The sequence below is a fragment of the Myxocyprinus asiaticus genome, chromosome 27 (genome assembly GCF_019703515.2).
Source record: "Myxocyprinus asiaticus isolate MX2 ecotype Aquarium Trade chromosome 27, UBuf_Myxa_2, whole genome shotgun sequence".
Classification (NCBI taxonomy): Eukaryota; Metazoa; Chordata; class Actinopteri; order Cypriniformes; family Catostomidae; genus Myxocyprinus; species Myxocyprinus asiaticus.
In genome coordinates, this window is record NC_059370.1 from 26,452,548 (window position 1) to 26,478,408 (window position 25,861).

At 38.6% G+C, this 25,861-nt stretch overlaps 3 protein-coding genes across 8 annotated transcripts in view; 1 reads left to right on the plus strand and 2 right to left on the minus strand.

Moving 5' to 3' along the window:
* LOC127418220 (actin filament-associated protein 1-like 1) overlaps positions 1 to 10,598 on the plus strand; it is a 51,441-nt gene extending 40,843 nt beyond the window's left edge. For 3 of the 4 annotated variants that reach the window (XM_051658679.1, XM_051658677.1, XM_051658680.1), the window contains 10 exons: positions 444 to 522; positions 1,996 to 2,145; positions 2,343 to 2,554; positions 3,101 to 3,246; positions 3,403 to 3,460; positions 4,614 to 4,722; positions 5,214 to 5,381; positions 7,757 to 7,932; positions 9,428 to 9,550; positions 9,907 to 10,598. In XM_051658679.1, the coding sequence (XP_051514639.1) occupies positions 444 to 522; positions 1,996 to 2,145; positions 2,343 to 2,554; positions 3,101 to 3,246; positions 3,403 to 3,460; positions 4,614 to 4,722; positions 5,214 to 5,381; positions 7,757 to 7,932; positions 9,428 to 9,550; positions 9,907 to 9,945 (1,260 nt within the window). In that variant the 3' untranslated portion in view covers positions 9,946 to 10,598. The remainder of the gene's footprint in view (positions 1 to 443; positions 523 to 1,995; positions 2,146 to 2,342; positions 2,555 to 3,100; positions 3,247 to 3,402; positions 3,461 to 4,613; positions 4,723 to 5,213; positions 5,382 to 7,756; positions 7,933 to 9,427; positions 9,551 to 9,906) is intronic. The other variant, XM_051658678.1, reaches the window with a different exon arrangement.
* A 232-nt stretch (positions 10,599 to 10,830) lies between these two features.
* Positions 10,831 to 12,352, minus strand: LOC127418289 (securin-like). 3 transcript variants are annotated; one of them, XM_051658814.1, is made up of 6 exons: positions 12,212 to 12,352; positions 11,836 to 11,934; positions 11,591 to 11,742; positions 11,415 to 11,487; positions 11,190 to 11,339; positions 10,831 to 11,106 (listed from the first exon to the last, which is right to left on the minus strand). In XM_051658814.1, exons 2-6 carry the CDS (start codon positions 11,924 to 11,926, stop codon positions 11,021 to 11,023), a joined length of 552 nt encoding a protein of 183 aa, XP_051514774.1. In that variant the 5' UTR covers positions 11,927 to 11,934; positions 12,212 to 12,352; the 3' UTR covers positions 10,831 to 11,020. The 3 variants fall into 3 exon arrangements, with proteins under 3 accessions (XP_051514774.1, XP_051514773.1, XP_051514772.1); XM_051658812.1 differs by having other exon boundaries at positions 10,838 to 11,106; positions 11,415 to 11,490; XM_051658813.1 differs by lacking the exon at positions 12,212 to 12,352 and having other exon boundaries at positions 10,834 to 11,106; positions 11,415 to 11,490; positions 11,836 to 12,205.
* A 55-nt stretch (positions 12,353 to 12,407) lies between these two features.
* LOC127418288 (gamma-aminobutyric acid receptor subunit pi-like) lies at positions 12,408 to 25,080 on the minus strand. The gene is made up of 10 exons (XM_051658810.1): positions 24,858 to 25,080; positions 20,052 to 20,128; positions 19,850 to 19,962; positions 19,660 to 19,727; positions 19,334 to 19,551; positions 19,099 to 19,181; positions 14,136 to 14,273; positions 13,860 to 14,012; positions 13,364 to 13,557; positions 12,408 to 13,254 (listed from the first exon to the last, which is right to left on the minus strand). Exons 2-10 carry the CDS (start codon positions 20,105 to 20,107, stop codon positions 12,940 to 12,942), a joined length of 1,338 nt encoding a protein of 445 aa, XP_051514770.1. The 5' UTR covers positions 20,108 to 20,128; positions 24,858 to 25,080; the 3' UTR covers positions 12,408 to 12,939.
* Between the last annotated feature and the right edge of the window lie 781 nt (positions 25,081 to 25,861).

Below are 25,861 nucleotides of genomic sequence, written 5' to 3' on the forward strand. Positions count from 1 at the left end.
TACTGTGACAGACGATTGCATAATTCCAATTTTATTTCTGATTATTTCAATTTTATCAGTAAAGAAATTCATGAAGTCATTACTATTGTGCTGCGACAGAATATCTGGTTCAGTTGAGACTTTATTCCTAACCAATTTAGCCACAGTACTGAAAAAAACACCTAGGATTGTTGTGGTTATTTATTTATTTATTTATTTTATTTTTTTGAGTTTGCTGAAATATGCTTACCTGGCAGCTTTTAGTCTGTAGCTACACACACTATCCTTCCATGCACCGCAAAATATCTCTAATTTAGTATTCTTCCACTTGTGCTCCATTTTCAGAGCTGCTCTCTTGAGAGCATGTGTGTGATCATTGTACCATGGTGCAGGGCTTTTTTCTTTAATTTTCCTGAGAAATATATACAGTATAATTTGTCCTGGCTGTGCTGTGTTCTCTCTAGTGGCTGTCTGTGGAGAAGCAAACCTCAGATTCTGATAGTATGCCAAGTGGAGAAAGTGCCCAGGACAGCCGAGAAAATGGTGAGATCTCCCCACTGTTTCTTTTTTTTTTAATCATCCATCTGTTCGTCTGTCTGTCTGTCACTGTTTCTTTTCTATCTATCATCCATCCATCCATCCATCTTTCTTTTCATCCATCCATCCATCACTCTTTCTGTTCCATCCATCCATCCATAACTCTTTCTATTCCATCCATCCATCACTCTTTCTTTTCCATCCACCCATCCATCCATCCATCACTCTTTCTTTTGTAATGCACTCTATACTGGCTTAACTAAGACTTGTATTGATAGACTGCAACTGGTGCAGAATGCTGCAGCAAGAGTGCTTACAAGATCCAGGAGAGACCACTCCAGTTTTAGCTAATTGGTTGCATTGGTTACCCGTTAAATACGGGATTGATTTTAAGGTTCTTTTAATGGTTCTTAAAGCACTTAATGCTTTAGTACCATCATACATTTCTGACTGTTTAGCAAATTATGTTCCAACTCTGAGTTTGAGGTCTTCCAATGCAGAATTTCTTACATACTGTAATGTAAATCTTAAGAGATCTGTGAATCTGCTTTTAGCCATTATGCACCAAAAATCTGGAATGCTTAACCAACTGAAATTAGACAAGCACCAAACATCTGGGCATCTTATCACGTGGCTTGTTGAGCGCATTACCGCGGAGACGTAGCACGTGTGGAGTCCCACGTTATTCTCCGCGGCATCCACGCACAACTCATCATGCACCCCACCGAGAGCGAGAACCACACATTATAGTGACCACGAATAGGTTACCCCATGTGACTTTACCCTCTCTAGCAACTGTGCCAATTTGGTTGCTTAGGAGACCTGGCTGGAGCCACTCAGCACGCCCTGGATTCAAACTCACGACTCCAGGGGTGGTAGTCAGTGTCAATACTTGCTGAGCTACCCAGGCCCCAAGCATTTACATTTTTAAAAAGCATTTGAAGACATATATTTTTAAAGTAGCTTTGGAGTAATCTATTTTGTTTTTTATTGATTATCATTATATTCAATTTTTATGTTTTTAATTTTGATTTCCCTACATTTGTTTTAATTGTATTTTTGTATGTTTGTACGGTTTCATTTTTATTTGGATGGTTTGTTTTACTTTCTCTGAAATGTTGAATTCTAAGTTTTATACTTCCAACTGTGAAGCACTCTGAGCTGCATTTTATGTATGAAAGGTGTATTACAAATTAAATGTATTATTATTATTATCCATCCATCCATCCGTCACTTTTTCTTTTCCATCCATCCATCCCATCCATCCATCCTTTCTCTTTTTTTAACTCACCCTCCAAGAGCTTTGTCACCAGGAAGTCTGCGTAGGATGTGGATTGTTTGTGTCTTTAACATTTTTAGCCTAATTCCAGCAGGTTGAATTTCTAAGTATTTTCTCACTCCTGTACACTGACCACACACATGCCTCTACATTTCATTTAATTCAACCATTTAATTTGACTTGTGTGTGTATGTTTACAGGTAAACCTAAGCGAGGTGCACTGTCAGAGCTTACAGGCACTGTAAGCCGAGCAGCAGGAAGAAAGATCACAAGAATCATCAGTTTCTCCAAAAGAAAGCCACCACTACCAGGAGGCGGCTGCACCTCACTTGACCAGGACCCTCGGTGTGGTATGAAACCCTCCTTTCTCTCTCATCTCCCGTTTTGTTCTCATATGACAATACCAGAGAGTCTCTCCACCTGTTATTTTCATTGCTTCTTTCTTTGCCTTTGATCTCAAACAGTGAACTGGAATAAGTCTTTCCACCATGAACGGACAGTGTCAGTGTACTGTGATAATTGCTCTAATGCTTTATATGTGTGCCAGGTTATGTGGGTGTGCTGGTGAATCAGTGCTGGAGGGAGCACTGGTGTTGTGTGCGGGCCGGATCTCTTTACCTTTACCATGAGAAAGGAGACCAGCGAATCCCTCACTCTACTGTGGGTCTCAAAGGTTGTGAAGTTGTCCCAGGCCTGGGGCCTAAACACCCCTTTTCCCTTCGGATACTGAGAGGAGGCACAGAGGTGGCAGCTTTAGAGGTAGGGAATGTTCAGTTAGAGTTTTCACAAGAATTCTTGACTAATAATTTCAGCCATGTCAAGGGAAAACACTGTAACCTACTTCTTACCAAAGTTCTCTTAAGACTATACTCTGTCCTGTGATGAACAGATTTGATTTAACTATGCTAAATTTAAAGAAAACTGAAACTTTTTCCCAGTTTCAGTGTTGTCATAATTTTACAGTTTGTAGAGCAGGTATGTTATATATTCTGCCAGTGAGAGATAAGCATCAAAGCTTAACACAGACACAATATCCATGTTAAACCCTTAAGCTTATGCTCCACATTAAACCATAATTGCTTATGTTGGAACTATGGCCTTGCGGTTAGCACACATGCTGCAGACACATTGAGCCCATTGTTTATTTGGGAAAAGTAGTTTCGAATTTGGTTTCTGTGAATTTTTGTGTCCTGATCTTACTCTTTCCTCTTCTCCCCATCTCTTTACTTTTGCTATCAATAAATCAGTTGTTTGTCTCTGGTTGTGTTTGCGCTTGTAGCTCATTTGTGTTCCTGTGTGTGTTAGGCAAGTTGCTCGGAGGACTTGGGCCGTTGGCTGGGAGTTCTGTTGGCTGAGACCGGTTCCTCTGCTGACCCTGAGTCCCTACATTATGACTATGTAGACGTAGAAATGATTGCCAACATCCGCACAGCCGCCCGTCACTCTTACCTGTAAGTTAGTGAGGGTGGAAAGAGACAAGGAGTGGCACGTTCAATTGGGACATCTAGTCGTTACTAAAAGGGATAGTTCACAAAAAAATGGGGGTACACAGTCCCTTTAAATATTCTTGATTCACTCACTGTTATTTAATTTTCCTCTTTATTTAGATGGGCCACATCCACAGACTCAAGAACATATGATGAGGTCCCTTTTGAAGCCATGGAGGTTTGTAGCAACTCCATTTGATCACACATGATCAAACATTTGGGTGTATGCTTTTGCGGTTTACGCACTTATACATTCTTATGCATAGACGTCTTGCCCAGATCCACTACATCAACACTTCAGTCAACACATGCTGTCCTTTTATAGCTGTAATGAGTAGTGTAATCACTAGTGAGGGTTTTATTTTAAGTGTGTGTGTGTGTGTATATATGAAGAGAGAAATCAAGGATTGCATGGTCTCATCTGCATCTGTTTGAGATTGTCATAGCCCTTCCTTTGCCTCTATATGACACTTCTCTTACCTCACTTTCAAAACAGCTCCTTACTTTTAGAAAAGGAGAAGAATATACAGTGGGGCTCAAAAGCCTGTGTCGACCTGTGGAAATGCTTCTGTTTTGCATTTTTCTAATGTATTTATTTATTTATTTATTTAAATTATTTTTTTAAAGAACAAATTACAAATTAAAGTTGAGTTTTCAGAATGTGTTAGTATTTGGTATGTCCCCCATTTGCTTTAATGACAGCATGAGTGTTTGTGTGCTTCTATGGAAGCAATAAAATATGACCTTTCGTACAAAAGAATGAACATGATCAATGTCAAATTGCTTATTTAATGAATAACCTAGAAATAAGATTCTTAAAATATTTCTTATTCATTCTATGTCATACTTTTCTTTTTCTTTCTTTTTTTACCCCCAAAAGTCTATTTTGCGGTTTACATTTGTGGACCAAGATTTTCAATGGGGACTCAGACTTTTGAACCCCACTGTATCGTTGTGCCTCTGTGTATGAGTGCCCTCACTGGTCTTTAATGAAAGATGAGAAGTATTTCTGCAGTAGGCAGGGGGTAGAGCAGGTTCAGTCATCATGGCCTCTGGCCTCTCAGCGGCTTGTTAAATCCAACCTGAACCCACACGGAAGCACTAGCTCTCCTCTTCTATGCATGCCTTAGCACTGGTGATAGTGTGCCCTCAATACAGTATGCCTTTTTCTGACCTTTTTCTGCTGTAATCCCCCCCCCTCTTTTATAATTCCTTTCTTTTCAGTTTATCAGTTTACCAGAATGTTCAGATTTTTTTTTTTTTTAATCAGATAGATACTTTGATTATTATATTGACAGGATAATATTAAAGTACCCTTTTTTCCTTCTCAGCAGGAAAATGAGAGGCTGAGGAGAGGAACCCAAATTAAATGTCATTCTTTCTCCAGCAGTGACCCAGGAAAGCCCAGTCCACAAATCACCCTAAAGCGTTACGGCTCCAGTGAGTCCCATCACATGCTGCACTGTGCTGGGTGTGCTTATTACAAACACAGCTGTTCTGTCCAGCATTGTCTTAAGACATATCCTTACTTTTACATTCTGTTTAACTTTGTACAGACATTTTCTTCAAAGTGATTTTGTGGTTTGCTATAGAAAACGACATCTTCATGTTCCTTTTGCCCCATGTTTTTATGGAGGGTGAAATGGTCTGAAAATAATGATTCTGAGTGTTTGTTAGCAACCCTAATTACTTCTTGACCTCATTTTGACCATTTTAAAAATGCTCACAAGAGTTCTCACGCCATCACGTCAGAAGCATGAAGCAGTCAGAATAGTGTAACCTGAGCTTTAACAAGGCATTTTGGTTTGATCTACAGCTCTGCATTTTCACACTCTTTTCTCGCACTAAATACTGCAGATAAGTGCTAAGAGCTTTACCACCTTCCAACAGCCTTCTAGAGGCTGACATTTTACCTTTTCCTGACATTTCAGACTCAAATCAGTACGGGAGGTATGGAAAAACACGGGCACTGGAGGATGCATGCCGCTACTTGAAAGAAAAAGAGGACCTGGAGACAGAAATAGACAGTATCAGAAGTGCACTGGTCTCCCTGCGGAAGGACAAACGAGAGGCCAAAGAGAAGATGAAGGGTGCAACAGGTGAGAGAGAAAGAGCTTTTCCTTTTCTTATATAACAGTATGTCCTGTCATTTTAAATCTCATTTCTGTTGTAGTCTGTAGAGGAGAAAGCGTTTTTACTCAGTTATGGCATTAAATTGGAATTTCTGTACCCACTTACAAGCAAAATCACTTTTTTAATGCTTGTTTCTTCAGGTTTACTGCATATTGTAATGGGAAATAATGCAAAAACAATCCAATTATGCGAAACGTGTCTGTGCACTGGGTTGAATGTATATCTCTATTGAGATGATCCATGGTGTTAATAAAACAAAACTGAACCCACTTTCCTCTTTTCTCTCACCAGCCCTAATAACATAAGCAAACAGTTTCATTTTAATGATGACACAGTAAGTGAGCAGTAAGTGAGAGCCCCTTAAAGGGTTAGTTCATCCAAAAATGAAAATCCTCTCATCATTTACTCACCCTCATGCCATCCCAGATGTATATGACTTTCTTTCATCTACTGAACACAAACGAAGATTTTTAGCAAAATTTCTCAGCTCTGTAGGTCCATACAATCAGTGCTGGTCCTAGCCTTTTGGGGGCCCTAAGCAAAAATTTGTGTGGGGGCCCCCATCAGTATGTTCGTAAAACTACATACGTCAACCTGGTCTCATAGTGAAAAGATGACTCTATATACATTTTGCAAAACTTGTTATACGTGTCTCCAGGTATAATTCCCTGCAGTTTCCAGGTGAAATAAACACACGAGGCGCAACAACAACTGTGTGTTTTATTCAGTTTCACTCAAAGCATGACTTTGATGGCTGATAATTACTTTATAAATACTTATTTTTCTCTCTATTACTCAGAACCTACTATTATACTATGTACTCACTTATTACAACATGAATAGCTTGTGTGGTAGCTCACCTGATAGAGTGTTGGAGTTGGAGGACTGAGGTTCAAGTCCAGCCATGAACTCAAGCTGACACTTGACACGATAGAATCATAGAAACGGCAAGAAATTATGTGGTTGCTTCAGAAAATGTGCTTTTTCATTTTGCTTCTGCATTTTTAAAACACTATTGGTTAGGTTTTGGCATTGATTAGGTAAGGATGTCTTTTTTTTTTTTTTTAACATCTTATTTATATTTTAAAACACTTGGTTAGGTTCAGGCAAAAGTTTTAGATTAAGGAGGTATGTTTTTAAAAATATCCATCTAAAATTCACCTTTAAACCTCATCTGAACACGACACCATTTTACTCGCTTTTGGCGTCCCCAGCTGGAGAGTTCACTGGAAAACTGCAGCCAAATGTGTTATACAGCATGTAAATTTTACATTGCAAAAATGTTGTCATGTTCACGTAAATTTCATGAGATCAGGCTGTATAATGTCTTTGACAGTGTGGGGGCCCTCTGGCAGATCGGGGGCCCTAAGCAACTTGCTTAGTTTGCCTATAGGGAGGACTGGCACTGCATACGATGCAAGTGAATGGGTGCCATAATTTTGAAGCTCCAAAATCCACATAAGGGCAACATAAAAGTAATCCAGATGACTCTGGTGGTTAAATCCATATCTTCTGAAGCAATATGATAGGTGTGGGTGAGAAACATATGAATATTTAAGTCCTTTTTCCTTCACTTTCACTTTCTCCTCCTTCTGTTTTTGGTGATTCACATTCTTCATGCATATTGCCCCTTGATGGGCAGGGAGGAGATTTTATGAAAAAATGACTTAAATATTTATCTGTTTCTCACCCACACCTATCATATCATGTCTGAACACATGGATTACTTTTATGCTCCCTTTATGTGGAATTTGGGATGCTTCAGAATTTTGGCATCCATTAAATATCCTTCTAAAATCTTCATTTGTGTTCTGCAGAAGAAAGAAAGTCATACACATCTGGAATGGAATGAGGGTAAGTAAATGATGAGATAATTTTCATTTTTGGGTGAACTATCCCTTTAAGCATGGGAAAATCAGTGCATGTTCAAGTAAGTGGCTTGTATCATCAATTAAACAGAAGCAGCAGCAAAATTATTAAAGACGCTAATGTCAAATAAAATAATATTTTTTCATATTAATAATCAGAATATACAATTCTTCATCAAAGGAGTATAGCCGTTTACAGTTGTCAAGTAACATAGCAACTTGGCACATTAATATACTGTAGAATGAGCACAATCAGTTTTTTGCCATTTAAAAGAAATTCAGACGTGGTTTATCCAACAGCCTGGATGTTTTTATAAAGTTTCAGTACCTTTTTTGCAATCCTTTTTTCTCTTTTATATAACTGGTGTCATTAGCCTCATTCTGATTTTATCACATATTTTTTATTTTTCACAAGTTGTTATGATCACAATATCTCTTCCAGGAACAAATGTAATTATTGATGTGTTGTGCAGATAAGCAAAGGTTGGCTTTAGAGGAGCGTGTATCCCAGCTGGAGGACAGCTGCCATGTGAAAGAGAATGAGCGTGTAGATCTAGAACTTAAGCTCACTCAGGTGAAGGAAAACCTGAAGAAATCTCTGGCTGGTGGAGCACTGGGGGCACCTGCAGAATCTAAACCTACAACCAAGGTACTGACTGGATCTGTGCCATAGAAATCAATAGCAAAAAAAAAAAAGATTGTGATCAAATGTTCTGTGGCCTATGTCACAAAGCAGGATTAAGCAGCTAGCTAGATACGTTTAAACTTAGTTTAAGCGAACTCTGAATTTGCAGTACCAGTAAAGTTGATAGGCTTTCATCTGGGTTCCTTGCATAGTAACATATGCTAATCGGCTAACCTGCTCCTGGCAGGTTATATTCCCAAAATCCCAATCAGAGATCTCATCCAGATTCTGGACCAATCAGCTTTGAGCAAAGTGACAGTCACTCCTCCAGTATCTCTCACTCCAATTTAAAGTGCACTTCAACGAGACATTTTTTTTTTTTTTTTTTTAAACAGAGTAAGCTATTTGTAATTATTTATTGAAAGAAATAGTCTTGCATTTGTTTAAAGACACTTAAATTTTTCCCCAATCATTTCCCACACTGGCCATAAAATATTTATGAATAAATAAACCTAAAATAATGATATAATTTCAAGTGAGATATTAATACAATATAAAAACTTAATCACTCCACAATATACTGGAGATATATCAGAAAAGTGTGAATGCCACCCAAGCCCCTTCTTATTAGAATTTGCTGGCAGAGATGCCATGAACATACAGTATTTCACTTGAAGTTCAAATATGTCTTTATTGCGGCTTATGCTGCTAGAAAGAAAGAACAAATAAGTCTTTATTAGTGTATACCATCTACTCATTTTCCAACTGCTCACATTTTTATTATTTGATAGTGTATTCAAGTCTAATAGTTTTAAATGATATTAAGTTAGTAATTTAAATTAATACTAAAGGTTTTAATTTCAATTTTTTAAATTTCAAATCAAGATATTAAACTTTTAAAATTACAAGCCTGAATGTTCTTGTAGTGTACCTATATAAAGTTACTTTCACATCGATATATTATCTATTTTAATATTTTCATCACACTCCGATTTTTTTCGTGCTCTAGCAGCAGCAGCAGCAGCAATGTTTCTTTTTGCTGTCTAAATGCCTTTAAATTCTTTATCATTTACTAGATCCTCTGTGCTGTGTAAATGCATAATAACTATTCATGATTTCATAGTCATCATTTGTGTTGTGTAAATGTGTTTTGATTTATCATATTTTAACGTCCTCTTATGCTGTATAATAACTGTGTTTAAGTTCTTATAATTTATCAGAATTTTCATAAACATGAACTCTCTCGCGAGATGTGACTTGCGTTGTCTCGCACGCGATTGGCTGTTCGCTTCATTCATGTGAACGCGCACGTGAACTAATCATAACCTAGGGATCAAACTCTGACTTGAAAAGAGAAAGTTGGTAATGAGCGTCTTGATACCACTTAACCCTAATGAAGCCTGATTGGATTTGGTGAGTTTTGTCAAACTAAAACCAATCCTGGAATCCAGAATTTGTTCAGACTTTTTTTTGTGATATATTGCACTGTTCTGAAAAATGCTCCTTGCTTCCCTTCCAGACTCAAAGGACTGAGACTCCGTATATTGAGTCATTTCTACCGGTCAACTGTGCCTCAGAAATGCGCAAGCGGCCCCCCTCCATCTATGCATCCACAAAGGGAAATGTAATGCAGAGAGCCAAGGTAAAACGCATAGATACATCCAGTAAAATGTTTTAAAAGGCAATAATAATAATAATAATAATAAAATACAAACAGATTGCTGCATCAATAGATATCACATTGAAAGCATTCAGTCAATTTCCAATAAGGCTCTGATAGTTTATATGGGTCCTGTCAGGAAGCAGGTGCTGTTTCCCAATATCATGTTTTCCTCTGGCATAGTGATAAATGACCTGCCGATTGATTTATTTTTGGCTGTGTGAATGTGTGTGTACACATTCAGTGGCTGTTGATACACCTTAAACATGGCTGCAAATAAAACTGTAGATATGTCAGTCATTTAGAATTAAGCTTGCTTTTTTGTTGTTTTTAACCAGGAATGGGAATCCAAGAAGGGGATACAAGGAAACTGCTGATCAGGAAAACCTAAAGACTTGCCATGTCAAGGTTAAGAGAACTTTTTCACCAACCTGCCCAGACTCAGATTGCTGTATGCAAGTCCTTTGACTATGGTAACTACCACTTATGACCTTATAATTGAATTACAATGACAAAGCAGCAGCTACTTTTTTACATTTCCAGTAAAAAGTGAACATATGCCCTGGTAAAGCTTTATGAAGAAATTCCATAATGTTCCAGCCACAAAACAGTGGTATCAGAGGCAGAAGAATGAATACGGGATGAGGAACAATAGTTTGTGAGTTGCAAGTGCAAGGAAGAGTTATGTTGGAATTGAAAGCAGATGGAAATGCATGTGTAAGCAGTCTTGAATTTAAGAGTTGTCTGCTATGTATAAAGTTTTTCCACTGTTCTTAATAGCTTTTTATATATATGTACTTAAATCCCTGTGAATCCTGTGCTTAACCAAGTGGTGCTATTAACAATGTACATGAGACAAATTGTTAATATGCTGAAACAATCATTACAACAGCATTAGTTTAAAATTCAACTAGATACAATTGTTTTTAAACCTATTGTTTTCCCTTTTTACTGCTTTTAATGTGAGTAACATTTGCACTTTAATGTCTTTTGACATGGAGATGGAATATTCTTTTAATAAAGGTCTAAAAATGTGTAGTTGTGTTCCTTATTTGAACAGGCAGGTAATTAAATCACCTGTGAGCACCAGAGTGTATTGGTGTGGAATTTTTGCAATTGCACAAACAAAATGAGTTTTTATTGCTGGCCAAGTCTGTATGGGACCCTTCATCCATAAAGAAACTGAAAAGTGACAGTTTTCTTATATTTACAGAAAGATGATCATTTGTAGATTGAACAATAGTACACTAAGTATTTTAATCACAGAACTTTGTCATAACATGAAAAATAAAGATCAAGGAACAAACATTTTGACCTGTCAAGAAGGTTATTCCTTCTCATTTAAAATGCCAAGTCCTTTTAGAATCAAAATAACAGATGCCTTTGAACAATCAACTTTAATACAACTTTAAAAACAGTACAAAGTAAAAATGGGCAATAAGAAAAGTCAACTCAGAATTCACACTCAGGGGGCAAGTCAACAGTCAGCTCATTGATTGTCTGTAGGAAGGCCCCCACTTCATCAACATATTCCACAGCTGCAAGAGAGAGGATTAAGAAACAATCTCTCCAACTTGGCAAATGACAAAGGTTTAAGACACATTTCAAATATACAAATTACCTTTGGGCATCTTTAAAGGTGAGAGTGACAAACATGGTTCAAGTATAAGCTCTTCCACATGTGAGGCAGTTGGCCATGGCTGTTTTGCCAAACCAGCCAGTGAGAAACGACTGAGGTAGACTTCCTCTGGAACCCAGGAGGTCTCAAATTCTAAACATTAAACATAGAAAGTCAACTGATGGATTAGAGAGTTTAATAGCAAAGATATAAACGAGGGAGGTTTACCACTTGGATTGTATGGGAAGAACTTCTCAATCTCTGGATACTCTGCTCCAGCAGGCTGAAGGTGCACTTTACACTGCTAGCATAAAACAAAGAATAATAATTGTGAACCATCAGTAGAAGAAAAAAAAAAAAAAAAAAAAAAAAGAGACAAGACTGTTTAATCCTTAGGAACCAACCTTGGCTTCAGCAGGTTTACATTTATCTTCTGCTTTATGAGAGACGACTGGGGTGGCAACAATTTTATTTATGACTCCCAAAGCTTTTCGGCTGGATTGCAGAGGCGCTCCAATATGTACCTTGCTTGTCAGTGGTGTTCTCAAGCACTGATCTGTAAGTATTTAACATGAGTAATGAATGGAGATTGTCCAAGTAGGCAGCTCACCAGGCTTTGAGACACAGCACATGAGTCTACATTACAGACCTGGAGCAGAGTGTAGTCTGATCTGACGAGATTTGATGGCTGGAGTGGTCAGTATGCCATTTTCCTGATCCAGGTAAATCATGGTGTCCATGTTTGTAGCTTTGCACAGAGTTAGCAACGAGGTTTAAATGAAGCAATGCAAGCAAATTTTTGCTTTGAATTTGAAACAGCCAAAAATGTCAACAGAAGGACTTTACTGACAAACGTATTTATTTTGGAAAACTATGAGGTCATATAGCATTAAAATTAACTTAATTTCATGTCAAAAACGTACCCACCCAGCACATGTGAATTAACCGTTACTCGTTTTCTCAACCGTACCATTTAATCGTTTTGAACTCAGTACAGCTTTATAGACAAGATGTTGACAACTTACTCTTTTATGTGTTTATCCTTCTTTTAAAGTCGTGTTTCTTAACTCAAGCGCACGAGCAAAATGACGTTTGTTTTTGTTCCGAGTTTCCCGGTTGAGTTTTAAAAGGCAACCTGCCTCCTGATTGGCTGATGGATTTCCTCTTTTACTAGATGATGCTCTTTGTTCATTGATCAGCGTGACAGTGCCACCGTATGGTTAGACAGAGAAAAACAATTGTGTGTCACCCACAGCCAAGATAGATAGATACTAGATAGATATAATGTACATACATACATAGATCATTGTTATTGTATTGTTTTCCTTTAATACTGTCAGTGCTCATTGAGTTTACAACATTCCGACAAAGCATTACATTTTTAATTATTCAATAAATAGCAAAACAACACAAGAAGGAAAGGCATGGAAACCATCGAACCCTTAAATATATAATTCATGTGAAAGCCATTCCTTAAGAAATAAAAGTGGACACACACAACATCAACTTTCTTTGTGTCCTGTTGCAGATGTGTCCTTATAGATATTTACGAGTGTTGATTCATGTAATCACTTTCCTCGTTGCTTTAGAAACACTTACAACTTTGAACAATGTGAAAGAGAAAAAGTCCAGCTCAGCGGGGCACTCTTCAGCTGGAAATGACAGATCGTCAGCAGTCTTTTCACTTTTTCAGTCATTTGTGCAATACTCACATAATTTTTGGGAGATGGGGAAGGTACGAGATCTCTTTCCATTAGAATAAAAGGTAGTACAGCCAGTAGAGGATGTTGACAAGGAGAAATGCCATGGGGAACAGTGTGCGTGCGTGTCTGTCGATGTTGTGAGGATTCTCAACACTCATCATGGATGCAGCTCTGCGTGATATTTGCTTAACAAAGGACAAACCGCACTCCCTCTCCTGCTTCTTTGACTCTCCTTCACAATCTCCTTCACAAGTCACAGATTGGTCAGTCGTCTCTTGCTGGCTGGAGGCTTTTGTCTGCATCTTTTTGGGTGAATTGACCAAATGAGTTGTACCGTTTGACTCTTCAAATTCTTTCAGGAGTTCCTGTGAAAAGTGGATTTAAAAAAAAAAAAAGATTATGAAAATGATGCACAAGTTGAAATATGACAGGTTCTTAGGTGCTATTTTGAACTACTATATACAAGTTTCTCACCCTTTGCACATCTACAATAGTCTGGTGCTGCACTGTGCAGAAATGAGCACAGGCATATTCCAGCAGAGCTCCAAAGATGAAGGTGAAACAGATACCGAGGTAGACATCAATGGCCTTAATGAAGCAGTTGGCATTGGGCAGTGAGGTCCTGGCACCCATCATCAGTGTGGTCATTGTTAGAACAGTAGTCACTCCTGTGAAATAAATTAATTAATTTGAAGGAAAATGTTTAGTTTGTATGATGTAGAACCAGTGACCTGTGGCGGATTTAGGCATGGGCGACATGGGCAGTTGCCCAGGGCGGCATCTTGTTGGTGGCACGAGAGGGACGTACACAATATTAGGCAAGTGATTTTAATGCTGTGGCTGATCGGTGTATATAACTGTTTCAGACTGTACTGAATGTGTAAATGTTACATTAGCACTGAAGCGAAAGATACAGGTGGAGATAAAAGGATTACGGTAAATGTCTAAAGAAAAAAATGAGAGTACTAACCGATACAGGTGCGAGCTGGTACAGATGACTGACTGATCCAGAAAGACACCCATGACAGAACGACCAGCAGTGTTGAGGGCACATATGTCTCCAGAATGAAAAAGAGGACATTTCTGCGCAAAGCAAAGTGCAGCACTAGCTTTGGGTAAAAACCTGCAATAGATCCAAATCATGTGTATAGTGTAACAGATTTTAATTGAAGGACTTTGATTGACTGGTACTTCTAGTAATAATAAATTTCAAAATGGGCAAGATATGTATAATGAAATTAGTTACCTGTTTCATAAGCTGCCTCAGATACAGTTGTGTAGTAGGTCTCTACACTGTACTGGGCAAGACGTAGTGTATCTAACCCCTTTACTGAGTCATTCCCTCGAGTCCAATAAAACACCACATCCTGTAAATTATAGCCCCCTGAAGACCATGCACACGCATTCAGGTGCTATTATTAAGATATTAAGTATTTATGGGTAGTTGACACATAATGTTACCATTGCCTTTTTTATATATCAAGATCTTAGGAAATGCTTCACAATAAGGTTCTATTTGTTAACATTAGCCAATGCATAACATTTCATGACCTAAGCATTTATTAATCTTGGATAATGTTAATTCATGAAAATAGATAATTGTTAGTTCATGTAATTTATATGTTAATATATGTTTAAATTACCATTATCTAAGATTATTAAGTGCTGTAAATGTATTTTTCATTGTTAGCTTATGTTAACTTATGTTGTTAACCTTATTGTAAAGTGTTACCAGATTTTATTTTTTAACTCCTGTAACTGGTCACCATTCAAGTTTCTATATATATATATATATATATTAATACAATATATACAGTTGTGCTCAAAATTTTGCATAACCTGGCAGAAATTGTGAAACTTTGGCATTGATTTTGAAAATATGACTGATCATCTTTTTTTTAAGGATAGTGATCATATGAAGCCATTTATCATTACATAGTTTTTTGCTCATTTTTAAATCATAATGATAACAGAAATCACCCAAATGGCTCTGATCAAAAGTTTACATACCCTTGAATATTTGGCCTGGTTACAGACACACAAGGTGACACATACAGGTTTAAATGGCAATTAAAGTTTAATTTCCCACACCTGTGGCTTTTTAAATTGCAATTAGTGCAATTTAAGTCACTTAATAAGAAGTGGAAAATTCGGGGATCTCTTGATACCAAGCCAAGGTCAGGTAGACCAAGAAAGATTTCAGCCACAACTGCCAGAAGAATTATTCGGGATACAAAGAAAAACCCACAGGTAACCTCAGGAGAAATACAGGGTGCTCTGGAAAAAGACGGTGTGGTTGTTTCAAGGAGCACAATATGACGATACCTGAACAAAAATGAGCTGCATGGTCGAGTTGCCAGAAAGAAGCCTTTACTGCGCCAACGCCACAAAAAAGCCCGGTTACAATATGCCGACAACACCTTGACATGCCTCACAGCTTCTGGCACACTGTAATTTGGAGTGACGAGACCAAAATAGAGCTTTATGGTCACAACCATAAGTGCTATGTTTGGAGAGGGGTCAACAAGGCCTATAGTGAAAAGAATACCATCCCCACTGTGAAGCATGGTGGTGGCTCACTGATGTTTTGGGGGTGTGTGAGCTCTAAAGGCATGGGGAATCTTGTGAAAATTGATGGCAAAATGAATGCAGCATGTTATCAGAAAATACTGGCAGACAATTTGCATTCTTCTGTACGAAAGCTGCGCATGGGACGCTCTTGGACTTTCCAGCACGACAATGACCCTAAGCACAAGGCCAAGTTGACACTCCAGTGGTTACAGCAGAAAAAGGTGAAGGTTCTGGAGTGGCCATCACAGTCTCCTGACCTTAATATCATCGAGCCACTCTGGGGAGATCTCAAACTTGCGGTTCATGCAAGACGACGAAAGACTTTGCATGACCTGGAGGCATTTTGCCAAGATGAATGGGCAGCTATACCAGAATTTGGGGCCTCATAGACGACTATTACAAAAGACTGCACGCTGTCATTGATGCTAAAGGGGGCAATACACAGTATTAAGAACTAAAGGTATGCAGACTTTTGAACAGGGGTCATTTCTTTTTTTTTCATTGTTGCCATGTTTTGTTTTATGATTGTGCCATTCTGTTATAACCTATAGTTACAGTACAGTTACAGTACAGTACAGAGGAGAAGTGATCTATCTACAGGAGTCTGCAGTTGCGTGTAAGTGTGTTTATTTCATTGTTTTACTTTGTTGAAAAGTGGTATTCATTGCTAGACTTGTGCTGTTTGTTTACTGTCTTGAACTCGCGTCACTTAAAAGGTGTGTTGGTGTGCGCTATATTGTTTTGAGATCTAGAGTTGGTTGTCCAGTGTGTGTATAACTATCATTGTTTTTAATGTCTATAAACAGTGCTTCACTTGTTTTAGAGTATTATTTATTGCTAAAGTGCAGCATAATTTATTTGCGGTGTATTGAAGTCGCGTTTGTACATGCGCTTGTCACCTCGCGCGACCCTTAGTTTCAGTTGACCACGTGACTAGTTTTGTTGTAGCATTAAGGCATGTCCTGCTTTTTTAACTGACAGGCTTGTTAACATCGTGTATATATTTTATTTGAATGCTGACGTGGAAGCGGCAAGCCCCGGCCAAAGAACTGAATACTCTACTGGCCTCATTTGACTTGGAAAGACTACACACCACAGCAACTCACAGATCGGGCAACCAGCTGGACCTCATTTTTACACATAACTGTACCAACTCAAATATTCTTGTAACTCCTCTACATGTCTCTGATCATTACTTTGTTCAATTCAACATGACTCTCCCGTCTACATTAAAACAGACTCCACCTTTGGTTTCCTTTCGCCGTAACCTCCGTTCTTTTTCACCCTCACGCCTTTCCACTGCTGTCTCTACCTCTCTTCCCACACTAAATGTATTTTCCACACTTGATGTAAACACTGCCACAAACACACTAAGCTCTACTTTAACAACCTGTCTAGACAACATCTGTACTATCTCCTCTAGGCCAGCACGTACTACACCACCCAGCCCCTGGCTGTCTGATGTCCTTCGTGAACATCGGTCTGACCTCAGGGCAGCTGAGAGGAGATGGCAGAAATCTAAAGATCCAGCAGATAAATATTAGTCTCTGCTTGCAACTTTTTCAGATAACGTTAAATATGCAAAAACCTCCTATTACCAGAACAAGATCAACAGCACCACAGACACTCGCAGCTTGTTTTGAACATTCAACACACTTCTTTTCCCTCCCCCTCCACCACCTGACACATCACTGACAGCAGATGTCTTCGCCACATTTTTTACTAATAAGGTTACAACCATCAGCAATACATTCTCAGCACCACACCCTGTCAAACACCTGTCCCCTGTATGCAACTCTTCTGTCTCTATGTTCTCTCCTCTGACTGACACTGAGGTCTCTAAACTCCTCTCCAACCACCCCACCACCTGTTCCCTTGACCCCATTCCTTCTCACCTTCTCCAGGCCATCTCTCCGTCCATACTACCTGCACTCAAATACATAATTAACACATCTCTACTTACAGGCACTTTTCCCACTACATTTAAGCAGGCTCGAGTAACCCCACTGCTGAAGAAACCCGCACCTAACCCCACACAAATAGAACACTACAGACCAGTCTCTCTCATCCCATTCATGGCACTTGAAAGGGCAGTTTTCAATCAAATCTCTGCCTATCTCTCCCAGAACAAGCTGCTGGATGACAATCAGTCAGGCTTCAAAAGTGGACACTCCACCAAGACTGCCCCGCTGTCTGTCACTGAGTCGCTGAGACAGGCAAAAGCTGAATCGAGATCATCCATCCTGATTCTGCTGGACCTTTCTGCAGCCTTTGACACAGTCAACCATCAGATCTTACTCTCTACCCTCTCCTCACTGGGCATCACAGGAACTGTGCTTGACTGTTTTAATTCCTATCTCTCAGGTAGGTCCTTCAAGGTAGCCTGGAGAGGTGAGGAATCCAAGCCACATCAGCTACTTACTGGGGTACCTCAGGAATCAGTGCTTGGGCCACTTCTTTTCTCTATATACACAACATCACTGGGACCCATCGTTCAGGCACATGGTTTCTCTTACCACTGCTACGCTAATGACATGCAACTCTACTTGTCTTTCCAGCCCAATGACACCACAGTGACTGATAAAATTTCAGCCTGCCTGGCAGACATCTCGGCCTGGATGAAGGAACATCACCTGCAACTCAACCCAGCCTAGACTGAACTCCTTGTCTTTCCAGCCAACCCTGCTGTTGAACACAACATCACTGTGCAGCCGGGTGCAACTACAGTAACGCCTTCCAAAATGGTCAGAAATCTAGGGGTAACCATGCCAAGATGAATGGGCAGCTATACCAGAATTTGGGGCCTCATAGACAACTATTACAAAAGACTGCATGCTGTCATTGATGCTAAAAGCTTCATCATACCATGATGGTGGAATGACCTTCCCAACTCCATCCGTGAAGCTGACTCACTCTCTGTCTTCAAAAAATGACTAAAAACACATCTTTTCCATGAGCACTTAACCAGTCATTAAAAAAAAAAAAAAAATTCTTGTTGCACTTTTAATCTGTTTTGAATACGATTCTATTGCTAGTGAAACTTTGTAGTATAGCACTTTTCATACCACTGTCTCCTTAAGATGATTCGCTTTTGTTTTCCTCTCTTGTAAGTCGCTTTGGATAAAAGCGTCTGCCAAATGAATAAATGTAAATTAAAATGTAAATATGAATCTCATAAGAAATAAAAGAAATGTGTTTTGCCTGCTCACTCATATTTTCTTTAAAAATGGTACATATATTACCAATTCTCCAAGGGTATGCAAATTTTTGAGCACAACTGTATATATATATATATATATATAACCTTTTTATGTTTTACTTTTTTTCACTAGTACATTTTAAATGGTCCTGTGGAGCAACAAATGAATTTTTTAAAAGAAGAAATAATGTAGTCTCTCAATTAATATGAGGTCATAAATACATAGTACATAATAATTATTAAAGAATCAGCAAAATGATGTTTAAAACAGTTTAGACCAAGTATTGCCACCGCTGGGCATGTCAATTTTTATGTCAACTACCCTTTTACAGTCTGTTCTTGAATAGTCAGCAGAAAAAATAAGGAAAAATTATATAAAGATGCATTTGATTTTTTTTTTTTTTTTTTTTATGAATTGTTTGACAATGAAAAAGCTCACAGCTTTCTAGTTGCAAAGTACATTCTTGTCTATCCATTGGATACTTGGTGAGGTCCATGTTGCAGGCGATGGTTGCTGTTATGCTGTGGAGAGAAAAAAAAAAAAGGAATATCGATTGAACCATTTCAGTGGGCAGGTTCCCCAGACACACATACATGGAATGGATGCATTTAAAGTCTTTCCCAGAGCAGCTGTTCAGTTGGTAAGAAGCTGTGAATTCAGAGTCAGCATTTACCGCAGAGCATAAAGCACAGTTCCATTGCTGAAGATACGGATCAGTCGGTTCTCCACAGTGACATCATGGAGGAAGGAACGCTTAGAATCAGGGATGAACGTATCAGGAATCCACAGCAGGGAAACCAGACGTCCATCTAGACTTAGACTTTCATTTCCTGGGAATACCAGCCGGGAATCTCGCCATCGTTGTCTTAGAAAAATGGTGGCTGTGTAGTCCTATCAGTATGTGTAGACAATCGATCAAAATCCCATTATAAGCATTCAATATCTACTGATGCCTCAGCTGAATCTTATGAAATAAAAGGAGATTATAAGAGTAACTACCATGTTGATTTCAGAGATGGCATCAATGCTGGCAATATCCAAACTCATTCCAATTTTAACTGGGCCCTCTGTGGATAATGAGAATGCACAGTTACATTGCAGTGTTTTACTCAATTATTAATCTGTATTTAAACAGGAACCCCTTCTGCATTCAACATTAAGGGTGTTTAAATGGCATGTTGGCCCTCACCGTTAAAGTTTGGCCTTAAGTAGCGGTTGTAGCCTTTCATTAACTTCTGTATGGTGGGCTGCAGTTGAGAATCATTCCATTCTCCATATTGATTCCCATGAAACCCTCTTTCACTGAGAGACAAGGAGAAATGTTTAACAATGCAGATGGTCTGTGATTGAATTTTAGTGACAAAGCTTCAGATGTTTATCTCTTTACTCACCCATTTGTAAACAACAGAAAGAGACCTGCCCAGAACAGGAGATAATGCAGCATCATGTGATTTTGTGATATGGAGGACTGTGGAGAGTGTTGAAGAAAGCATTTTGTTACAGTCTATTGTACTCATCAACCAAGCAAACTATAAAGTTCCAGTGCTTTACCAGCAGATGGCAGCAGGCCTCTCTGCCCACGCGGAATTGCACCACCAACAGCTTTGCCTTAATTTGCTATTTTTTCTAATGCACAACTTCCCAGTCACTTTTCCTCTTTAGCTTAAGCACCTTTTCCCCCTTGCTTTTACGTCTTTATTGCACTAATTTCAACTACTTAAAGAAATTGCATTGTGCTGACTGGTTGTGAACACACATGTAATCAACCTCTTTCTATACATAATCAAAATAGGGCTATAGTCTCCAGAATGTAGAATATTTTCCACTTTCCTGTAGCCATGATACTAATGTCATTATTCCCACTACTTATCCTTCTTCTTTTCCATCTTAATATTTTTCAATTCTACCTTTCCTCCTCCACTTCATCCCTCCATCCATCCTGTCATCAGCTGTCCCCAACTACTCTCTGTCACAGCATATAACCATCACAATGACAGCAGTTACCTGTGGAGATCTGAGATGTAAACGAGTGTGGATTTATCCTTCACTCTTGTTCTTAGTCCTTTTCACTCTAGATGTCCCAGCAAAAAAATAAAATTAATAATGGATCCAACATGTTCTAAATCCTTAATGAACTCACTCTATCTTTTTTTCAGTCTTTTTTCTCTTGGCACTTGTGTTTGCCAATGTTTTCTTTCATCTGAAGCTCATATATTGTTCCTTGATCTTATTGTTTCAATGCAATGTCTCACTCTGTCTAAGCACGGCTTCCCTCACACTCGTCACTTGGCTGGCTTTGAAAATATCCCATCTCTTTGCCTCCCCCATTCCCCCAACCTCCCTCCAGTGTCTCTCTCTCTCACACACACACAGAGACATGCGCACATCTGTGGCAAATGCGTGTAATGCATTCAGAGCACCTGTTGTTTTATAGATTAATCTCCTTCATTGCAGAGCTACCAATAAATCAATGTCATTAACAATCTCCTGTGGCTTATGACATGCCATATTCTTCCAATCTCCTGCTCTCTCTCTCTCTCTCTCTCTCTCTCTCTCTCTCTCTCTCTCTCTCTCTCTCTCTCTCTCTCTCTCTCTCTCTCTCTCTCTCTCACACACTCTCTCTCTCTCTCTCTCTCAAATTCCCCCTCACAAATTCAATCTCCATCCGGATTTCTCCTGGTTCCAAATTGGCATTTGCACTGACTGCTTTCTCTGTCTCTCCTCCCATCACTCTGTGTCTTTCATCTCTGTTGTTGCGTTTATGACTGTTACTTTTGAAGTCGCTCTGTGAAGATCTGTGTTATTTTATTTCCCCATCTTTCTCTTCTATCTGTCTCTTGTCATGTAATGCTTTCTGTTCATCTCTCTCTCTCCCTGTGTATCTTGCTTGCCTATGGAAGCCAGATCCCACCAGGGATGAGTGAAATAAAAAAGAAAATTCAGTCTTTTTATCTCACAATTGTGACTATTTCTCTCACTTGCAACTTTATTTCTTGTAATTGTGAGTTTATATATCTATATTTATTTCTAAATTGCAAGATATAAACTCACAATTCTGAAATATAAAGTCACAATTGTGAGAAATGAAGTCAAAATTGCAATTGCAAGATAAAAATTCGAAATTGCTAGTTATGTTCTCACAATGATTCACAATTGCAAAATATGAAGTTGCAGTTGCAAGATAGTCAAAGTTGTGAGTTATGAAGTCGCAATTGCAATATAAAGTCACAATTCTGAAATATAAAGTCACAACTGTAAGAAATAGTCACAGTTGCTTAATATAAAGTCGCAATCGCAAGATGAAAAGTCAGAATTTTTAATTTTAAAGTAGCAATTGCGAGACATAAATTAACAATTCCGAAATATAAAGTTACAATTCCAAAAAATAAAGTCACAATTGCAAAACGTGAAGTCGCAGTTGCAAGATAAAAAGCTGAAATTGCTAGTTATGAAGTTGCAATTGCAAGATATAGGCTAACAATTATAAAATATGAAATCGCAATTGCGTGAAATAATGTCAGAATTGCAATTGTGAGATACAGTCAAAAATGTCAGTTATGCTAATTTTGAAGTTGCAATTGAGATATAAATTAACAATTCCGATATATAAAGTCACAATTGCAAAACAGAAATTCGCTTGAGTGAGAGGGACCAGCTGTGTCCTAGATGGAGGGATAGCCTGCATCATGCTCACCTGTAGACTTTCAACATTTTTCAAAAGCTCTAGCTGGTGAACTATTGCTTGTTCATCCAGCAGCAGTGCTCAGACCAGGATCATTTGCAATTCAGCATGTTGAAAAGCTGTCTGAGCTAGTGACTTATGCCTGCGCCGAACTGAGAGTCAGTCTAGAGCCCAAGAGGTTTATGCCGCAATGCTATGGCCGCCACCTATCACTGCAGCAAATTAATAGTTATTTCCCTTCTCTTTCGTTCCCTTTGCAATCAACTTGACAGATTACACCCGAATCTCCCTCTCTTCTTTTCTCCTTCTCTCCTTCTCTTCCTTCTATCCTTATCCTTGCTCTATAGACCAGGGCTAGTCAATTGGCAGACCACAGGCCAAATCCGGCCTGCCAATCATCTTTGTCTGGCCCTCCGACTGATTTTTGATAAAATTGCCTCACCATCTGAAATACCAGAGCGCTCTCTGTGCAAAACTCAGCGTTCGCAGGCGCGAGCCTCAGCAATCAACGGTGAGTTTAACCAGAGACATTTTATTAGAGACGGGCCACTTCTATTAAAATTAATGGGAGAAATTGGAGCACCCAACCAAGAAGCAGTAGCACCCAATGTTTTCTGGCGATAGTTTTGTTACACTGCTTTGCTAAACATGGATCACACCATTTAGGTGAACATTTGATTGCGTCTTTTTCAGTCAAATGTATTTATATAAACTGCTTATTTGTGTGGATTGTGGTCAAATCTACAGATGTAAAAAAAGATCACCACAGTTGTTACAGAAATGTTGTCAGCACATAGGCACATCTTAGGCAACAAAAGAGAAATCGATTATGAAAACTGAACGTTCAACGAAAATGTGCTGAAAAGTTTGCTTTTATTCACTATTCTTGAAGTGTCAAACGGGCGTGTCTCAGTTCAGGGTCGGTAGTGCTCCTAAAAACAGTGATATGTGAAACTGAACCTGCAAATGTCCTGATTATATTTGGTTCTATACAGCTGTGTCAGCCCTCTCAACCACGAAACAGCACCAACTCAGTTTTTTCTTCTATTACCAATGGTTATCTGCACACATTTCTGGCTCTTGCACTGGCAAATTCCCCCCCCCCATTTTTAATTTAAATGCATCCTTAAGTAAACATGACATTTCTATATGACCATTGTTTTCAAATGTGGGTTGATATTGTGAGAGGGCTTTAGCAGATCTACATGTTTCTCCTCGGTTTTCATCATTTGTAAACAATGGCGCTAAAATGATTATGCTTTTGTTTTGTGTGTGTGTTTTTTTCAAAGGAAAAATTATTTGTTAGTTAAGAGTGTCATGTTTATTTTTCAGCCAGATCTTATGAAGAAATGTATGGCCAGACCTTAAAAAATTATAATTCAATATACAGTATACCCTGTGACTATTTTAATATGAAAAAATGCCTTTTCACAACACACACCGTTTCAAAGAAGCTTTACAGAAAATCATGCATTAACAGACTACAGTACATTCACAAGCTTATTCAAGCATGATCACCTTCATGGTAGCTCAACTGATAAAGTGTTGCACTAGCAATGCAAAGGGGTTTGAGTCCAGAAGAGTCACCACAAAATTTCATGGTTGCTTTAGCAATTGCGGTTATCGGTTAGGTATAGGTATACGGTTTAGCGTAGGGAAGTAGGTTTTGTTTATTTAAAACCCGGTAGAGCATTAACTTTAAAAACCTCATCTGTATGGGAGAAAATCTGACTCGCTTTTAGCGCCACACAGTAGACATTTCACTTCAGAACTGCCACAATACATGTAATGAACCATGTAATGTCATTTTGCAAAAATGTCACCACAGTCACGTTATTTTTATGAGATCAGGCTGGAATTGCAGGTTTCCCAAACACTCATATAGGGGGTCTTTAATTGGTTGGACATACAGTTTCTGCATCAAACTCACGCCATTGGTTGAGCCAATGTTGCTGTTTCGCGCTGGTTGGGATGCTGAAACCAGCGCAATATTTTGCAAGCACTACACAGTCACAGTGTTGACACTTAGAGATATCAACCGACAAGTGGTTTACTTATAGTTGACTCTGCCTATATTAAACTGAGTCTCTTAACACGTAAAAATTACACTTCACCTCCATGTTTAATTCATGTTGTCCTCTTTCCATTTTTGTGAGGTTCTCTATGTGCTGTGCTCAGTCTTGTTGTATTTTTCCATCCACTTTAGTAGATCACTTGTGACAGTTCTATACTTACTAAGCCATGTAGCAGCACGGCTCATACATGAGTGAAAATTGAAATGTCTTCATACATGCTGTATGACTTACTTTAATAGACTGTGTTCAGATCTCATAGTTAAATGCACCAACATGCCATTTACATGCAGGTTGCCATAATAAATCTGCTCAATCAAATCTGAATACTTGCAGAATTCCTTCTATATTCATAATTTATCCTTTCTTATTCCTCTGTTCTCATTCATTAGACAGACTTTCCATTCTCACTCACTCACATACATACAGTTTGCTGTACTCACCTTATTAGCTGTCTCGGTTCAGTCTTGTACATGTAGACAGTGTTCTGGTTGTGAGGTGGCAATGATTCTTTGTCTGTCCCATTTTGTTCTCACTCTCTTTTCTTTATGGCTCAGTTGCTCAAAATCTCTCTCTCTCTCTCTCTCTCATGCCAACTTCAGGGATGATGGGGATGACATGCCAGCTGAGTACATGGCATTAGTGCAGTTTACTGTAGTTTATCCCAGACCTTTTGGGGGCGAACAAACAAATATGGAGTTTAAAGGATATTTGTCATTTTAGAATCAGCTAAAAACCATCAGATCGTCAGCCACATCAAATGATTTTCTGACCTCAGCAAGGTTGGGACACAAAATTCAATTTTATATACAGTATTTCATTGGAAAAAGGAGAAAAAAATGATAATCTAGAGGTTACTAATCCGCTTACTCCTGCATCCACTGGAATTGTGTAAGAACAGACCTGTGCTGCCACTGTATGGATTTGTTTTAGATGGCAGAGATTTGATGCATATTTTAGTAATTATTTAATATTTAGGTCAGTTTCATTTGCGGATCTGACCTATTTATTTTCATTATAACACAATTGACACATTTACAATTAACCTGAATCAAAAAGCACCCAATCCAGATGACCAAACAGTTGAACTGGCCAGTCGGCATTCATCAGAGAAGGAGACCAGCCCCTTATCCCCCTTTACTCAATCACTCCCTTTATTTTGCATTCATCTCTGGGTTTGTACACTGGACATTTCATATCTATTTTTCCTAAAAATGTATACTATTCTCCATTATCCCTATTATGTTTTGTTTTGTTTCTGGTGACACAAATCTATATGTCACCTAACATGATATTATTTATAAGCCTAAGCCACAATACAATTCAGCACAAGAACTCCATACATACTAGAGCCCCTTACAGCATGTTCAGAGTTGTGATTTATGGTTTGAGCAAGCAATTGGCTAAAGTGAAGGATGTTTGATGTTTTTTCTATGTTATTTGTATG